Below are 17,232 nucleotides of genomic sequence, written 5' to 3'. Positions count from 1 at the left end.
TGAGCCCATCCACCTCTTCCAATCCCTCCTATCTTATCTCCGACCGCTAAGCGTTACATTTCCCGATCCCCACAAAGCTTCGCAACACTGGAATTGGGCCGCCAAGAATGGTGGGCGACATGATTATGACAAGTCAATGCAAAGGAGTGTGGCGCTTGCCCTTCTCGAGGGTACCGGTCAAGATAAGCCCAGCTGACGTTCTGCGACTAGCCCGTGGCAATGGGAGGCCTATTTCCCCAAGGATTATTGGCCGTCCTCATTTCCCCGCAGAACTCTGTCGGTCAGCTCTTAGTATAGCTGCGTCTCCCAGCAGGGTCTGTGTTTTGCTACGCCGCCGACCCTGGCTTATTCAGGCTTCGCTAAACAGCTACCAATTCAGAAACAATGCCAATATAGTCTTGGTCTAGCGGTCGAACCTCCTTATTGGCTCTATGCTGCTACCGGTGTCCCCCGCTTGCCCCGAGGCTTACCAGTATTCCATAGGTCTACCAGATGTTAAGTTCATTCAGGCATATCTTGTCAGACTACAGAAGAGCGCTACTGCAGCTAATGGGTTATGATTCCGACCGCTCAAATCGTGATTGATAAGGGTCACCTTCGGCTGGACCTTGAAGCAATCTAAATCAGACGACAAGCACAATTCGCCAGTGCAACCATCGTTGTGAACATGAATGCACTTCAGTAATCCACATTCTGCTTCCTTAACACAACACCCGGGTAGAAGCTACGATGGCCCAACCTTGTCCTCACCTCTCTCGAATCAGATGTCTACAGAGACACGAGAGAGAATAAACACATTACATTGTCAGCGAATTATATGCTTCATGAATGAATGTGTGATACCTGAAACCTGAACTAACTACCAGCTACTATCTGCGAGAACGAGTGGCTATGAAAACATTCCTGATAGCAGAAGGACCCTAATTGACCGACACCGGACTTCGATCATGCGCGCAAGACGATGCGCATAATGCTGGTGCAATGAGCAACAGGCCAGCTTCTTGAAGCTGCCCTTCGTGGAATAATTGTCAGTTCAGGCCGTGGTTGTCACTGCCGTGCCCGATGCGGTAATGGTAGAGCTAGCTTGGACGAGCGAAACTGCTTGAGGAATCAGGGTCGGACCAGGCACAACGTAAGTCGACAACGACTGGTAGATATTGACCAGGATTCCAGCGTCCGTGGGCTTGTACAGATCCGTGCCGAGGACTCCGGAGGGCTGGACCGTGCCGGTTCCAGTGATCTGGAGATTGAAACATTGCATATAATTCTGGGCTCCATTCTCACTTCCCGCCCCGTGCAGGGCAATCAATTCGTGGCGGAGCACATAGTTCCCTGGCGCAATATTCGGTGGGATCTCCACCATCCAGGAGTTATTGTTCGCAATGAGCTCATCATCTCCCCAAATGCCGGGGGGAGAAGTCTCATCCACCAGACCGACACCGTCGATCTTGAAGAACTTGAGTGTCGTCTTATCGACCGTCTCACAGCTGGAGCCACAGTTGGCGAGGTAGCTGATGACGGGGCCGTGGTGGCTGTCGGGCCAGGGTGTCCATTGGATACTGATCTTGTCGCCGGCCGCGACGACTGCGTGGCCCCGGGCATTGGTGGCACTCAGATGACAGATTACATCATCAGTGTCGTATGCATCAGGGGTGATGAAGCCGTTGGCTGTGTTGGGAGTTTGCCATGCGACCACAACCGGAGGGTTGGAGTTGTAGGGGTCCGAATTGATGTCCCATCCGCGATAAGACACCCCATTGATGACGATGTTCGACACATGGCCGTGAGCAGCTACACCAGTAGCAGCAGATAAGAGAGAAACAAGTTTGGCAAGCGTGTTGACGTTCTTCATATTGCCGGTTGTGCGGGTGCTAAAACGAACTTGCGATAGATGCCGATGTGGATTGCAATCTGTACAGACCGTCTTCCCCAGGACAAACGCCAGCCTTATATCCCCGCAACCCCACACAAACCCTCTACCTGACCCCCGCGCAATATCACAATCCAAGCCACGGAGCTTTCCCCGCAAAGATGCCGAAATAGTCCAGCCAGTAAGTGCCAAGAGCTGCGTGTATCCCACCAAACAAGGACCAAAACCCAGATCAAGAGCTCGAGCATACGAACCAGAGAGACAGTCCAGCAAATAGCACCTCAAGCCTCCGTGTACGACTGAAGAGCCAAGGTCTTGGAATATTAACTGCCGTCACGGACGTGAGGGCCACAGAGCCAACAGCAAGAAATCTCGACGAGTCGACGCATCAACCTGCACCACACCCATCCAGAGGAGACCACATTCAAGCCCAAAGACACGGGCTAAGTCGCAGACAACCGCTCTTCAAAACCTGAACTGTCCACCATAACTAAACTGTATTCCCCACGGGGAGAAGCCGCTCCGTCGCATGCACTCAGGCCAAGACACATCTTGCGTCCGCTTCCAGAAAGGAAATATCCGAGATGAACTCCAACGTCCATGACCCAAGTATCAAGCTGAGTACCAAACCGCTGAGGCAAGGCAGTGAGCGTAACCCCGCGTGAGTAGATTTCAGATCTTATATGCAAAGACCAGCGCAGCGAAACAGATAGCTCACTCGGCGTTGATAGGAACCAACCCCTCTGAAAAAAAGGCATCAATCCTCGAACAGAGTACTACAAGTAATTGAAGAAAGGAACAAATAGGTACATGTACAGTACCTGCAGATCACTTCCCCCGCGGATGGATAAATTGCCGAGATGCAAAGACCCGGATTACCCAGGGAAACGGATAAGCGGGGTTGCCTCCGAAGGGAGCGGGAGGTAGGTTCAGGGTCTGATGGCTTGGCTGCGACGACAGGGAGTTAGCTGCATGTTTTGCCGTGAAGATTTGGCGGGACACTCTCAAAGCTTTGGTGGATGAGGAGAAACTCGGTGGGATGACAATGGCTTTGCTCCATGCTCGGCAGTTGTACCACGTTGACGCCAGGATAGTATGCGCAGGCATGTGCTAGTTAAGTATGCATCAGAAGCCGCTGAGCAAGAGTCTTCGGTGATTGAGATTGTATATGCTACTGATGCTTGGACGTGCTGGAACTATCTGACTATACTAAATGCTAAGTCTACTTCCGGAATGAAGACAAAGCATAGGAATCCCACACTGAACACGGCCCGCACCTCCGAAGCACCGTGCAGTCCCCAATGCCTCTCCGTCTTCCCCAATAAAAAAAAACACTTACTCCCTCTTGGATAATTGCAACCACTCCTCCACAATCCCACAATAGTCCTCCGGTCCGTAACCCTCAAACCACTCCCTCAACACGCCGCCTTTCCTCCTAACCCGCAGTCCCAAGTCCTTCAACAACAAATCCACATACGGAAGCCCCTCGTAGAACGCAATCGGGAACCGATGCCCAAAGCTACCGGGGTACCGCCACTGCGGGAACTGCGAATGCACCAGGGTATCCCGCCAGATCTGATCGGCGCGACCCCGACCGACCGGCAGAGGCTGCGCGTCCGAACAGCCATGGATACAGCTACCGCCACCACCACCACTACCACCAGTACTACTAAAATAGGCCGTAAGCCACAGGGCCTGGGTCTGCGCGCATACGGTATTGAGGGTTGTGGCTACGAAGCCCGCGAAGCCGATGCTGCGGTCGTGGATGAACGCGGGCGGTACCATGAAGCGGTACAGGCGCCAGGGGGCGTCGTCGCGGTGCGGGAGGGGATTGCTGTCTTCCGCCGCCGTCGCCGCATTCTTGTTGATGATGCTATTGTTCAAAAGATGATAACTTTGCAGAATTTCGCGGTCGATGCGCTCGGCCTGCGCGTCGCGGGCGCCCTGGGTGCGTGGGAAGCCCATCTGCTCGTGGACCTCAGCGGGGAGGAATTTGAACGTGGGCCAGTGCTGCCATCCGCCTGAGACAACCAGGGCGTCAACGTCTAGAGACGGTTCGTCTCGGAGGTGGACGGTGCCCGCGGAGAGATGATCTATATCGGCTGTGTGGATCTGGATCATCCCGCTATCGATGTACTGAAAGAAATCCGGCGGGTAGTTGCGGGCGCTGAAGCCGCCGGCCGGGGAGAAGGGTTTAGTGGCTTGGGGTTGAAGCTTGCGAGTCTCTGCGCTGCGAACGAGGGCTGGGTCTTGGAGGCACGTGGAGGTGAACCAAGCCCAGAGATGCCGCGAGATCCATTGTCCCGTGGTCGTGCTTTGGAAGAACCGGGGTATCCAGCCGTACCCGTCCGAGTCTCCCCAGGGGCAGGGGCTTAGCCACGTCATGAATCGGGTGGTTACGATTTTCTCCATCCAGAGTCGGAAAGGTGTGGCTTGAGCCGGCAGAAGTCGCGCAGGCCCGTGTCCGGACTTTCGTAGAATCCAGTGCACCCGCGTGCCGAGGGAAGCGAATTGATAAGCCGCATCCCAGGCTGATTTGGACCCTCCGACGACAGCAACCGCTTTAGCGGTGTGATAGAGTTCATGCTGGCCGGCAAGGTCCTTGCAGTGTAGCAGCGGACGTTCAAAAGAGGAAGAGCCGGTGTACTCAGGCATGACAGGCTCTGAGGCCAGCCCTGTTGCGACAATCAGACGACGTGTGCCTATTCGAATGGAGCGGCTGTCTTCAACGGCCGCGATAGACCAGGACCCGTCTGGACATTTCTCCACGCTCTGGACACGGCAAGAAAGGCGGATGCGTCGGTGGAGATCAAACTCAGTCGCAAAGGCATCGAAGTATTTGTACACCACTTCGCCAGGTACATGCTGGTGCCATTTGACCCCGAAGCGAGATTCAGACATGGGAAAGTCGCTGTATGCATAACTGCCCGCTATACTATTCGTCTTGACTCCACGGCACAGTCTATCGCGACCCCACACCCCTCCCACGGAATGATTCGCTTCGAGAATCTCCACGGCAGCGTTGGGATGGACGGCTAGATAGGTCTTCGCGGCCATGAGGCCATATAGACCTGGCTCACATGACGTCAGCTAATCAGTGAAGGACATTTCCCGGCCATAAGGTATGCTTACCGGCACCAATGACAACCAGATCATCCATTTCTGTCATGACGAACCTTCAATACTTGCAGAAAATGCGAACTCGCCCTTAGCAATGCTTGCTTCTGAATAAACTGGGTTCAGCGCTCAACCTTGTCGCTTCTTATCCTCCCGGGACAGCCGCTTCGGTTCTCCTATCCTAATCCATCATACCTGATTCGAATCGAGGCGTCACCAGGTGCCAAGAACAGATGTTTATCGAAATCAAGACAATTCAAGTCATTACGGACGCATACCAAGTTTTTGGCAAGTGTATACCAAGCCATGTTCAGCACAGATCAAGTAAGTTCTTCACAACACAGCTTGGCGGTTGCCGCATCAAGGCGCAAGAAGCTAAAATAGGCAACAGATGTTGAAGAGATTAGCTCTGGGTGATGTTACAGCAGGTGGCGGATGAAATCGCAATCCCGACGGTGCCGAACTATCATGTGCTGTCTCTAAAAACCTGATTTGATCTGTAAGACGGCAAGGAAGGAGAGCAAACAAGTCGATCTACCATCTAATGCCACAATATATTCCGCCATAGTACAAAATTCTTGAGTTGTAATTATAGCCAAGTCTCGGAGTGCATAGCCGATGCAATGATATGACTTTGAGGCCGGATGTGGACACCTCTCAGCAGGGAAATCACCAGTTCCTCTCTGAATCATGTTTCAAGCTCCTTGGGTAGTCAAAGCAATTGACTTCACGGCAGAGAGTACACAGCTCATGGGACGAGAGAGTCCTTCCCAGACCAAGCTGAGGCCGAGCCTAGACTATAGTCCAAGCGCAAGTCGTGTGCCTTTGGTTGTAAGGACATGCAAACCCACATCCGCGGGGTGAGGACCCGCCAATAGGGACGTGGACAGCGCTGAAGGAAGTCTCTTCCCAAGATGGGCATCCCATAGATACTCAACGTTCGTACCCGTCTGACAACCAGGACCAGTCTTCTCACAGTAGCTTCATGCACAATGACAGCACGTCATTGAAATCTTGATGCTTTCTCTGGTGTCGAGCCCTCCTATACAAATTTGCAAAAATCAAGATGCTGAGATTTGCCCTAGTTGACCCAGCGTGGCTTGCCCGCGTTTGTTATCATCGGCTTCGAGCAAGGCACCTGAACCTTGTCGATGATTTTCATGTCATCTATTCGAAAGCCTCTTCCGCTGCAAAATGACTCGTTCTCAATTTCATGCCAGTTGAGCTGCATGTGTCGAATCAGGGTTACCTGGTCAAGAATGCTGCCCAATGCAGTCTCCCCGCAGGAGCGGGTGAATCCACCTTCTGCAGGTATGCATGTGCAGCGACCAAAGCGACCAAAGCAACCAAAGGGAACAAAGCGCCAAAAATCCCCGAGGTAATTCATGGCCGGGTTCTCTTTCCGGCTGTCGATCACTCAGTTGCTCAAGACTGATAGTTTTTACCCCTTAGACATGCTTATAAAAGGGCAGACGTACATGGTGAACAATGCCGTCAATGCCAATTTGCTGCAGTATCTCTGGTGAGTCTGCGTACTCTTGGCAATCTGATCGTCGCAATGTCTCACGCAATAGGTCTTTTCTTGTCGTCTCTCGCGCTGCTAATCCTCTACTTGCTTTTTGGTTTGGCGCAACTATGGACCAACAAACCCCCTCTCCCACCCGGTCCGAGGAGGATCATTCCCTGGATTGGAAATCTTGATGCCCTGCCCCGGAAGGGCCAAGCAGAGCATCTTCATTGGCTTCGTCTTAGTGAGCTATACGGTATGTCCATTGACAATGTATTCCATAAGAGTATATCGTGGGCAGAATTGACATGCCGGCTGAAGGCCCAATTAGTTCAGTAACGGTCATGGGCCAGACCTTTGTGGTATTGAATGATGTCAACCTGGCTTTTGAGATGCTGGAAAAGCGTGGCGCCATCTACTCGTCCCGTCCACGACAGGTGTTCTGTGGGGAAATGTATTTCTCCTTTGCTGTTAATATTGATCGCGACAAAGGCTAATCAATAATCAAACCTGTCAGGGTTGGCTGGGCACAATCCGTCGCCCTATCACCTTATTCGGACCGATTGCGCGTTCACCGGAAGAATATCATGCGTATCCTTGGATCCTGTTCTGCTGCGGCTCAATTTGAGCCCATGCAAGAGAAAGAATCGGCTCGTTTCCTGTCCCGCGTATTGCAAAGTCCCGGTGACCTAATTGATCACATCCGAAGGTATCTTTTTCCCTGTACGCACGTTCTAGCAGAAAGCCACTCGCTGACAAGAAGTTTCACTAAAGTGAAGCAGGATCTCTCATACTCAACTTGGTTTATGGGTACAACTCGAACGGTCAAGTGTCAGATCCACTGATAGGATTAGCGCACAAGGTAATGGAAGAATTTGGGCAAGCATCTCGTCCAGGCGATTACCTGGTGGATTTGGTGCCATGCTGTACGTCATCGCCCCTCTTCTTGCTGTAAAAACTAACTGAGAGCAGTACGAAATTTAACGGACTGGGTACCGGGATTAGGCTTCGCGAGGATTTCAAGGCAATGGCGGATTAACCTGATGAGGATGGCAGATCTTCCCTATGCGTTTGTGGAGCATCAACTTGCTACGAAGCAAGACACTGGCTGCTTTCTGGCGCAGCTGATCCAAGGCGCACCTGACAACGTATCGATTCACAAGTGGACAGCCTTATCATTGTACAGTGCAGGAGCAGACACTGCATGTTAGCCCGCTCGATGATGCGAGATAGCACGGCTGCTAATACGTTTTAGACGGTGTCCGCTCTGTCGACCTTTATTCTCGCGATGACATTGAACCCCGAGGTTCAAAGAAAGGCTCAAGCTGAGATCGATGAGGCAATACACGACAATAGGCTTCCGACGTTTGCTGATCGTTCGAGGCTACCCTACGTAAATGCGCTTGTAAAAGAGGTTCTTCGATGGCACCCTGTCACTCCGATGGCCCTGCCGCATACGAATGTGGAGAGCGATGTGTTTCATGGGTATTGGATTCCGAAAGGGGCGATTGTCCTTCCTAACGTATGGTAAGCTTACTGCCCCGCGTATCATGTTGCAATGCTTACCCATCAAAAGGGCATTTATGCATGATACAAGCACTTATCCTGATCCCATAGCATTCAAGCCCGAGCGCTTTTTGTCTTTGGAGGGCCAAATCCCAGAGCTCGATCCGCGAAGAATGGCTTTTGGCTTCGGACGGCGGATTTGCCCCGGACGCGTACTAGCTGAATCATCCATTTTCATCATCATCGCACAGTTCCTGGCTGTGTTTAGACTGGAAGAAAGCCAGGAAAGGACGAATGAGCGTCTGGAAAAATCGGGGCCGAGTTTCCAGCCAGGGGTTATCAGCCATCCAGTGCCTTTTGACTTTCGGGTTCGAGCACGGAGCGCACGGCATGAAGCATTGATCCGTGGTGCTCGAGGAACCCACCCGTGGTCAGAAAGCGATGCACATACACTCACGCATCTCGTAGCTTGATAGAGTTAAGCGTTCTGCAAAACGAGATCACAAGACGGACAGCGCGTATGACATTATGATGTAATAATCCGAGAGAGACTCAAGTATACATTTTAGATTCGCGTCCCATGGTGTATGCCCATGTGGTGGGAGGTCATTGGACTTGAGTTCTTGAAACTGCAAATCCTTTGGGTCCGTTCACCCTGATGTTAGGGCAGGTAGCTGTCGAGGTAAACTTGGCAGAGCTCTTGCCTTATTCGTGTATGATGGCAGCTGATAACATGCCAAGATGATGTGTCGTAGGCACTAAATCTTGAATTCTTTTAAGAGCGGCCTTGGCCCATGAGCTATGCCGGAGAGTTCCAAGCCCTGAAGAGCATCGTCGTTTAATCATGTCTCATTTCATTCATGAACCTTTTTCTAAAGCTTCAGTACCCGCAGATGACATCTTGTTATGTGTGCGAACTGGCAAAGTCAAACAACTGGGCCCAGGATCTGTAACTTCAGCCATCGAGAAATTACCATGCCCGGGGAGGGTCTATGTCACCGAGCAGGGTTTGACCGGTGATGAGCAGGCGTACGAACACCATGGAGGAACCGACAAAGCCTTGCATCAATACTGCTCCCGGCACTATGAGGCCTGGAAGCGAGAGGTACCCGAGCGAGCACATTTGTTCAACATTGGCGGGTACGGGGAGAATATCTCGGCTGAATCGTTCGACGAAACCAACACTTGTATTGGCGACATTTTTCAGATCGGGCCAGACGGCGTGCTCGTGCAGGTCAGCGAGCCGAGACAACCATGCTTCAAGCTAAATCGTCGATTTGAGTTTGCGCAAGCTTCAATACGAACGCAGACAACCAGAAGAACCGGCTGGTACTTGCGTGTCTTGAAGCCTGGTTTTATACAGGTCGGTGATTGCATGAGACTGGTACGGCGCATCAACCCAGTATGGTCAGTGAGCAAAGTCGGGAATTTTCTCTGGGAGGATCGAAAGAACGTTGAGGCGCTGAGAGTGCTCAGTGAGCTGCCTGGGCTTGGCGAGGAGATTGCCCAGATTTTTCGCAAACGACTCGCCACTCGAGAAGACGAAGACATGCTCTTTCGTCTGCACGGTGACGCATCGATGTGGAAGGAATCACTGGATTGTGGAAGGGCGAAGATGGGGTCTTTGATTATTCTTGTCAGAGTATTTTTGTTTGTAGGGGTTGGATTTGGGTTATGGACGGGACTGAAGGATGTGATCTTGCAATTAGGATTTCATGCTATTGATGCGTGCGGCATGAGCGACGAATTGTGAAACCATGAGAAAAAGAATGCATTGAATTACATCGTCAATAAGATAACCGCGTAGACTTGAAGGGATTATTGCATTGATGGAATGATGATAATGGAAGGAAGTGGCGACAGCAGGGGGCGTCAAACGCGACCACCCGCATCATCTGACCTCGCTAATCTCCATACACGTAGAGTCAGGTTCTCACACCAATTCTACCATCAATGTTGCTTGTTAGTCCTACACTACACTCTCAACGATATTAAATCACAGACTTTTTTCAATTCAACTCATAAGAAACAGATTACGAAGTTCCGAAGAGACAATGTCATTACCATCGACAACACAAAACCGAATCACGCTTGCCTACGACGCATACGAACCACCACTCCGTTCTCATGGCACATCGTCAAAGTCTGTCTCATCGGCGGATTTGTCTCGTAATCTGCACCAGACTTAGCGCTCTCAATACAGTCAAATTGCTGCACAAGCCGGAAGATGAGATGACTGGCTTGAGTAACCGCGAATTGCTCTGCGCACAATACCGTCAGCAACCTATCATCTCCGCGAAGATGAGCCCTGGAATAGCTAGTCACTTACGTCCTAGGCAAGCTCGCGGGCCTCCATTGAAGGGAAGAAACTCCCATGCTGCCTGCTTCCGGTCTGCCCACCTCTCAGGCCGGAACACCTCTGCATCTGGGCCCCATATATCAGTTCTCCGATGAACTGTCCAAACCGAATATCCGACTGGTTGATGTCGTTTGATGTAGATGGGCGAGCGGCCGTCGGGTCCACCGCCAGTGGGGATTATGGTGTCATGGAGGGCTACCCGAGCGTTGATGGGGACAGGAGGGAATAGTCTCAAGGCTAGCCAAGGGCAGTCAGACACAGGTCGTGATCGGCCGGTTATAGGAGCTCATACCTTCGTTCACCACGGCACGCAGGTAGGGCAAGTTCTGGATGTCTCGGAGGGTTACGGGCTCAGCACCACTCGCTGCGTCCAGGACTTCCTCTTCCAACTTGGACCACACCCGTTTGTCTCTCGCTAGGAAGTAGACGATGGAGCTAAGCAGGCTAGCTGTATCATCCCGACTGGCAAGCAGCACATTGACCAACTGATCTCTCAAGGCCTTCTCGTCGTGTGTCTGCTTGGCCAATTCATGCAAGAAGCAATATCTGTCCGTTTTCTGTTTCTCTAGAGCGTCACCTTTTTCTGCTCGGATCGCTTTGGTGATATAATACTGGACAAAGTTATGAACAGTCTTGTTCGCTTTCCTGAATCTGCTGGGGTTGAATAGCCAGTAGAAATGAAAGGCAATTGTGCGTTTGAAGAGAACATGCTGCGCATAGTCGAACGCTTCAGCAAAGCCCTGCCGTCCCTCAAACGATGCCTAGGCCACGTCAGTTTGGTTTGACGTTGCGCACAACAACGAATTGACGGATTCTCCGAATAAGAAGTCTGTAGCGGCATCCAATGCCAATCTGAAGAATAATTGCTGAACGTCGAATTCCTGGCCGCCCGGCGGCAGACAGTCGATGAATCGCCTCGCATGTGCATCAAACCACTCTAAAGGCGGAACCTTGAAAGAAATCAGTGTATGTAAACCTCATAAAGTAAGTGGTGTACTTGAATGCTCTTGCATACCTGATCTTTCGTGAATTGTGGCCGGAGCATACGGCGTGAATGCTCCCAGCGTGGGCCATCAGAGGTAAATATACCGTCACCGAATAGAGGTTGATACTGACGGTGGCGGAAGTGAGACAGTCCAAAGCTGGAGAATTGAGTGGCTAGAATTGCTTGTATGTTTTCGGGGTCTGATGTCAGGACAACCTTGGTCCCCATGATTGGCAGTGCAATGGTGCTTCCATATTGCTGATGAAGCTCTCTCAACCTAGCAGCAATTTGACCATTTGCATGGCACGCCGTGAACTCTTTGAAAAGCTTGATACCAAGAAATCCACCAGGGACCTGGGTACAAGAGTTTAAACGCCATTTTTTAGACGTTTTGTATCTGGACAGTAGAGCACAAACTACGAGCACAAGAGCCGAGCCAGCAGCTAGGTACACCGCAGAAGACAAGGACAGGTTGACGGGAGTGTGTCGAAGAGCAGTCATGATGAATGCACTTTGTATATGATGTACAGGACAAGGCCTATTGTACATAAGCATGTGAGAAGCTTGTGGTACCGTCGTGAAACAATTTATAACAATATGGTAGCAGCTGAGCTCGGAGGTAGCGTCATGTAGAAATAGTATCGCGCGAGGACAGCAAGGCAAAGTCGCCGCTGAGCAACGTCACAGCACCCGTCAGTTGCCTCATGGAGTATGATAGTGTATGAAGTGATGGAATTTTTGCATCGTCGGATGATGTCAAGTCTACTTTGTGCAGCCAGTGCATGGTCACATCTGACTCGAGGTTGGAAAACGCCAGAGACATGGCAGGACGAAATGGCTCGATTTACTGAGCTAAGTATACCCAGCCAATTGCTGTGGTCATTAATATATGTTTCATGCACCAGTAGCAGTTGACAGTTCAAGTAATTGCGACAATTGGACAACTCTCAACGTAAGAATTAATCAATGCAGAGAGCGGATCTTTGACACGAGGATTAGTGAGATAAATCCCTTGCATCCTAACAGCCCCTTTACATTCTTACCTGCGCAAGCTCGAATTCAACCACCAATTACATGTTTCAGAGTCCATTATTGACTTGGGCAGGAAGATAGCAAGCTGATCACACTGCGGCCTGACCTTGGCTATGTTGAAGTCATTCAGCACGGCTTCGGATGCGGCAGAGCCATGCCTTGTAGTACGTCGATAACACGCTGCAGATCAGCCCTGGTTGCCTTATGACAGATTACCATCATTTAACAGGTTTCGGAAATACCATCATATCGGATCACAATCCCCTTCAGTCAATGCAGCTGTCTCCGGTGGGAAAGTGGGTTACACCATAAAACCACCGACTCACGTGTTCTAGATAAAGAAACCTTCATATTCTCAGAGAGACCCGGACATCAACGAGTTTTCGACCTCGAATATAATCATGAGAGGCGAGGCGATAGCTACAACATGTGGGACTACTACGCAGGAAAGTCGATCCTGATCACAGGAGCCAGCGGCTTCCTCGGAACAGCACTCGTTCACCGTATTCTTTCCCAGGCTCCCGGTTCCCATTTGTACTTGATTTGCAGAAGCGGACCGGCGTACGTATAGCTCTGTATATCCGAGGTTGCATCTTGGCTGACAAGGCGATGGACAGAGTCATAGAGGAACAATGGAGACAACATCTTGCTCCGAAATTGATCGAGATCTTGTACGATCCTCAAACTGTCACTCTGCTGCAAGGAGATATCACACTGCCGCAGATGGGGCTTAGCGATGAAACAGCAAGCATGATCCAAAGTCGAGTCGACATCATCATCCACGCCGCCTCTACCATCAATCTAGCACAACCCCTCCACCGCATTTCCGATCCAATCATAGCCGCCAGCGTGAAAATGGCCGACTTCGCCATGCAATGCAAGCAGCTGCAACGCTTCGTTTACGTCTCAACGGCATACACCAACTCATTCCTCAGTGCAGAAACCGACCAGGTCGACGTCCACATCGACGAGGCAATGTACACACTGGCCAAGGGCCACAACGGAGACGCGTGGGACGAATGGGCTGAGATCCAGCAGGACGGGTCCAGCGAGGAGTTCAGACGACACGATTTCCCCTGGCATTATGCATATGCGAAGCATCTCACCGAGCGTCTCCTTCTTCGCATCTTCACAGACGCGAACCAAGCCGAGAAGCTGCTTATCCTACGCCCCTCAATCGTATCTCCCGCACAGACGTTTCCCTACAAAGCATACTGCATGCCATTCTCCACCCCGGGCGTCATGATAACAGCCGGGGTCCTGCTCTGTCCGTCTAGGCGTTTACTCATGTCCTCCAAGGCCGAAGACCCCAACACCCAGGCCACCATCGACGAAGTCCCCGTAGATGTAGTTGTAGACCGACTCCTCGCCCATCTGGCGGCGGGCTCGCACGGACCGGTCCATGCCGTCAGCGGCAAGAACGCGCGTTTCACCATCGATACCTACTGGAGCGAAGCAATGAGATATCGCCAACTTCCGTGGTCGATGCAGCCCGCATGGACGAAGGCCAACTGGCACTCGCGGATATTGCACCGACTTGCACGCATATACGTGATCTTTGGCACCTCTTATGACTTTGACGATGCCAAGACTATCGACTTATGGGAACGCCTGGAGATGGAGCATCGGGCGGGACTGGAGCTGTTCACAAGGGGTTACGGGAAAGATTATGAGATCGGATCGCGCATGCATCACGTGCTGTCTGTCATGAACAGGCTGAGCAGGCGGCATTGGCTCGTGTGGATATTGCTTTGGTTGTTTTATACCTCGTCGGCTCTATCTTCAACCTGAACCGGCTGGTTGTCCCCACTGCCAGTGGATCGATGGCGGTTGATCCCGGCTGGCGGCCCGAGCCAGGAAGGGTACGTGTGGTACAGCCGGGGCCACTTCTTTCATAACCGGCTATAGAGGTTAGCGCTATAGTAAATTTATTTCGCAAAGCTGGAAGGTACTCTGTCGTAGTAGATGAGGTGTTGACTGCTTATTCAAGAAGGGTGAGGAAAGTTAAATATCAGCATTAGTTACTTCAACAGGAGAGCTACCGTGCCGATCAATCAAGCTTACCCCTTACCTGTACCCGAAAAACTAATTACAGAGTGAAATCTCACAGTGGCAGGTCGAAAGCAGAAGGGGTATGTACTGTACTGTATTAGGTATGTACGTACGGGTTACGGTTTATGTATGCCATCCCCGCCGGCACTTCCTCCCTGTGCACGCTCAAAATCTCACCTCTCCCTGCGATACCTTAGTACCTCTTCTCTTCACCCAAACCCAACCGCGATCAGAATCCACAAGAAAATGGGCCAAACCCCGTCAAAGCCGCGCCCGGACACCACCATCCAAGTAATCGGCGCCGGCCTCTCACGCACAGGCACAGCGTCATTCAGCGCGGCGCTCGCCATCCTGCTAGACGGTCCGATTTACCACGGCGGCACACAAGCGGCGCTCGGCCCGCCGACCGAGATCCTTGCCTGGAACCGGCTCCTGCGCGCCTGGCTCCGGCGCGATGAACCCGAGACCCTTTCGCAGCTGCGCGCCCTGACGACGGGCTACGCCGCCATCACCGACGCGCCGGCCTCGCAGCTCGTGCCCGAGCTCCTCACGCTGTACCCGGATGCGAAAGTCATCGTCACGGTCCGCGACCCCGACGCCTGGCTGCAGAGCATGGAGACGCTGACCTCGTGGGTCAGACTCCGCTTCCTCCAGGTGATCCTCTGGCCTTTGCCGGGGTTGCGGCACTTCGTGACCTGGATCGCCTTGATCCGGGCGCAGTGGAATTGTGTCTACGATGGGAAGGCGCAGGATAAGGCCTATGTATATCAGCGTCATTTGGAGTGGTTGCGCGAGGTGGTGCCTGCCGACCGGTTGGTCGTGATTGATATCAGGGACGGGTGGGAGCCGCTTTGTCGCGCGCTCGGCAAGGAGGTGCCCAAGGATGTTCCGTTTCCCCGCATTAATGATTCCAAGGCGATGGAGCGCGTGGCGGCGTATCATATTCGGAGGGGTTTGGTGCGGTGGGCGATTGCGTTGGGGGCTGTAGGGGTTGGTTGTGTTTGGTGGGTGAGGAGGGGGTAGATGGACTTGGTGCGGCGGTGGCAGATTAGAAGCTATTAAGGTATAGTGCTGCGGTGAATTTGAAGTCCCATTCGATCCAACTAGAGCACAAATATAAAATCTCTTCACAATGCAATGCTTGAATGTTGGCTTGCAATATACCTCCATGCCAGGTCTAGAAGTTAACACGGCACAGCATATACCTATGGAGAATAGTTGAAGGAAGCAGGCATACGAGGGCATGTCGTTTCAGCCATTGGAGTGATGACCGATCCGAGTGGATAGCCTGCATGTTCTGACCTTCGCCATGCATAGCTTTGATGCTCTACCTTGTCGCCATCCATGGCAGGCTATACCCCTTTGTTTCAGCTCCAGGAGAAGTTTGAAAGAAAGCCTACGTGTCCGCCGGGCCAAGAGCCGCAGTTCCGCCCCCTCCGCTCCTCCGACACACACACATCACCCTCTGCTTCCTATCCCTCTTCCACTCTGCCTTCTTCAGCACGGGCAACCTCGCCTCTATCTCCTCCTTCCCCCTCCCTCGGCGCTGTGCTGCGCCTGCTCCCCATCTTTGACCCCCTCAGCCGAGTGCCCTACTCATCGTCAAGATCCTGGCGCCCTTCGCTCTCGTCTCAGCCAATCTTGGGCTATTGACCCGTGCGCTACGGTTACCATCAGGCGCGCTATTTGTATTCGTCGTCACTGCCAGCGATTACCTGACGTTGCGATTCTTCCCTGGCGGGTGCGTAATGAGGGGCCGTGGTTGGAGGATGGGGGGTGTATCACGGTTTTCGTGCTGGCGTCGTTGTTATGTGGTTTGTGGCGATCTTGGAAATGATTGGGGAGACTTGTTTGGGGGCATGCGGCGGGCCGGCGTGTGATTGGTGGGTGTGGTGGTGATTGTGTTGATCGCGACGATCACGGTGATCGCGGTGTTAACAGTGGTGCTGTCGTTGCCGGAGGGGCGGGGATGTTGAAGCCGTAGGTGTTGTAGACGGGAAGGAGGACGGATGCTCACTTCGTTAGAGGCCTAGAGAAACTTGGTCGATTGAAGTATACTTATGTAGACTCGCAGATCAATCATGCATTGGGGAAAAAAGGTGTTACTGGATGTATGTGGGAACGCTTGCAACAAGGCCTGTGGTGGTCAGTCCTGTATGATTTTTATATATCCACCGGAGCATGACTTGTCAGCTATACCAGAGTCATCATATATGCTACCGAGGATGTGGGATTCTTTGTCCGATTGTAGGACAAAGGCGAAAATAGAAGATACATCCACAACACCTTAGATAAGGTATACAGGGCGGTTGACGTAGGTGAACCGATACCATGGCTGGCAGGGATCCGGGGTACAGGTGCCAAGAAGTGCGCAATGACAGATTCTAGTGGGAGATTGTGGCATGTTACACCAGCAGGCTGACAAGCATTGATAACGGGAGAGGCACACGTGCCTCTCCATTCCTCTTTCACGGCAGTCTGATGACATCTTTTCCTTCTTGATGAAAGGGTGACTGACCACCTCTTAAAAACTAGTCAGTGTCCGACCGCCGGTTTGGAGGCGCCCGTGGATGGAGATGACTTGCCCAAACCGGTTTAGGCAGTCAGATGACGCTGATCAGCTTGATGGGTCTCTCTTTTCTCTTTCTCCCCGCGTCTGTCCGATCTCTCGGGCCTGTCACTGACTATCATTGTTTAATTACCTGCATCTTCCTGCCCCCTGCTCCCCCGCTCTCCCTTTGCTTCTCTTCAGCCTCGCATTTCAGTCTCTCTTTTCTTCTATCTGCATTAGATTTCATTTTTCT

The 17,232-nt window shown here is 52.0% G+C and overlaps 7 protein-coding genes across 7 annotated transcripts; 4 read left to right on the top strand and 3 right to left on the bottom strand.

Moving 5' to 3' along the window:
- Positions 1-1,033: 1,033 nt before the first annotated feature.
- On the bottom strand, positions 1,034-1,852 carry BO97DRAFT_339252 (putative endo-1,4-beta-glucanase; the record flags this gene model as incomplete). The annotated part of the gene is made up of 1 exon (XM_025691546.1): positions 1,034-1,852. One exon carries the CDS (start codon positions 1,850-1,852, stop codon positions 1,034-1,036), a length of 819 nt encoding a protein of 272 aa, XP_025554393.1.
- A 1,353-nt stretch (positions 1,853-3,205) lies between these two features.
- Positions 3,206-5,039, bottom strand: BO97DRAFT_441215 (FAD/NAD(P)-binding domain-containing protein; the record flags this gene model as incomplete). The annotated part of the gene is made up of 2 exons (XM_025698150.1): positions 3,206-4,941; positions 5,003-5,039. 2 exons carry the CDS (start codon positions 5,037-5,039, stop codon positions 3,206-3,208), a joined length of 1,773 nt encoding a protein of 590 aa, XP_025554392.1.
- Positions 5,040-6,545: 1,506 nt separating this feature from the next.
- Positions 6,546-8,473, top strand: BO97DRAFT_432411 (cytochrome P450; the record flags this gene model as incomplete). Its single annotated transcript, XM_025697537.1, has 7 exons — positions 6,546-6,750; positions 6,816-6,948; positions 7,012-7,203; positions 7,269-7,420; positions 7,467-7,696; positions 7,750-8,021; positions 8,071-8,473. 7 exons carry the CDS (start codon positions 6,546-6,548, stop codon positions 8,471-8,473), a joined length of 1,587 nt encoding a protein of 528 aa, XP_025554391.1.
- Positions 8,474-8,658: 185 nt separating this feature from the next.
- Positions 8,659-9,829, top strand: BO97DRAFT_240832 (MOSC domain-containing protein). Its single transcript, XM_025690788.1, has one exon. The coding sequence runs from the start codon at positions 8,845-8,847 to the stop codon at positions 9,751-9,753; it is 909 nt and encodes a 302-aa protein (XP_025554390.1). The 5' UTR covers positions 8,659-8,844; the 3' UTR covers positions 9,754-9,829.
- Positions 9,830-9,986: 157 nt separating this feature from the next.
- BO97DRAFT_441214 (cytochrome P450) lies at positions 9,987-11,845 on the bottom strand (the record flags this gene model as incomplete). Its single annotated transcript, XM_025698149.1, has 6 exons — positions 9,987-10,261; positions 10,330-10,596; positions 10,652-11,120; positions 11,169-11,309; positions 11,375-11,698; positions 11,762-11,845. 6 exons carry the CDS (start codon positions 11,843-11,845, stop codon positions 10,086-10,088), a joined length of 1,461 nt encoding a protein of 486 aa, XP_025554389.1. The 3' UTR covers positions 9,987-10,085.
- Positions 11,846-12,803: 958 nt separating this feature from the next.
- Positions 12,804-14,309, top strand: BO97DRAFT_463132 (putative male sterility domain-containing protein; the record flags this gene model as incomplete). Its single annotated transcript, XM_025699451.1, has 2 exons — positions 12,804-12,937; positions 12,994-14,309. The coding sequence occupies 2 exons, from the start codon at positions 12,804-12,806 to the stop codon at positions 14,165-14,167; spliced, it is 1,308 nt and encodes a 435-aa protein (XP_025554388.1). The 3' UTR covers positions 14,168-14,309.
- Positions 14,310-14,619: 310 nt separating this feature from the next.
- On the top strand, positions 14,620-17,027 carry BO97DRAFT_441213 (uncharacterized protein; the record flags this gene model as incomplete). The annotated part of the gene is made up of 3 exons (XM_025698148.1): positions 14,620-15,412; positions 16,012-16,169; positions 16,964-17,027. Exons 1-3 carry the CDS (start codon positions 14,675-14,677, stop codon positions 17,025-17,027), a joined length of 960 nt encoding a protein of 319 aa, XP_025554387.1. The 5' UTR covers positions 14,620-14,674.
- Between the last annotated feature and the right edge of the window lie 205 nt (positions 17,028-17,232).

The sequence above is a fragment of the Aspergillus homomorphus genome (assembly GCF_003184865.1).
Source record: "Aspergillus homomorphus CBS 101889 unplaced genomic scaffold BO97scaffold_6, whole genome shotgun sequence".
Lineage (NCBI taxonomy): Eukaryota > Fungi > Ascomycota > Eurotiomycetes > Eurotiales > Aspergillaceae > Aspergillus > Aspergillus homomorphus.
This window is presented reverse-complemented; position numbering and strand designations above follow the sequence as displayed.

Excerpts from the sequence above, each read along its gene's own strand:
- BO97DRAFT_240832 (XM_025690788.1), top strand. The coding sequence starts at position 8,845 with ATGTCTCATTTCATTCATGAACCTTTTTCTAAAGCTTCAGTACCCGCA.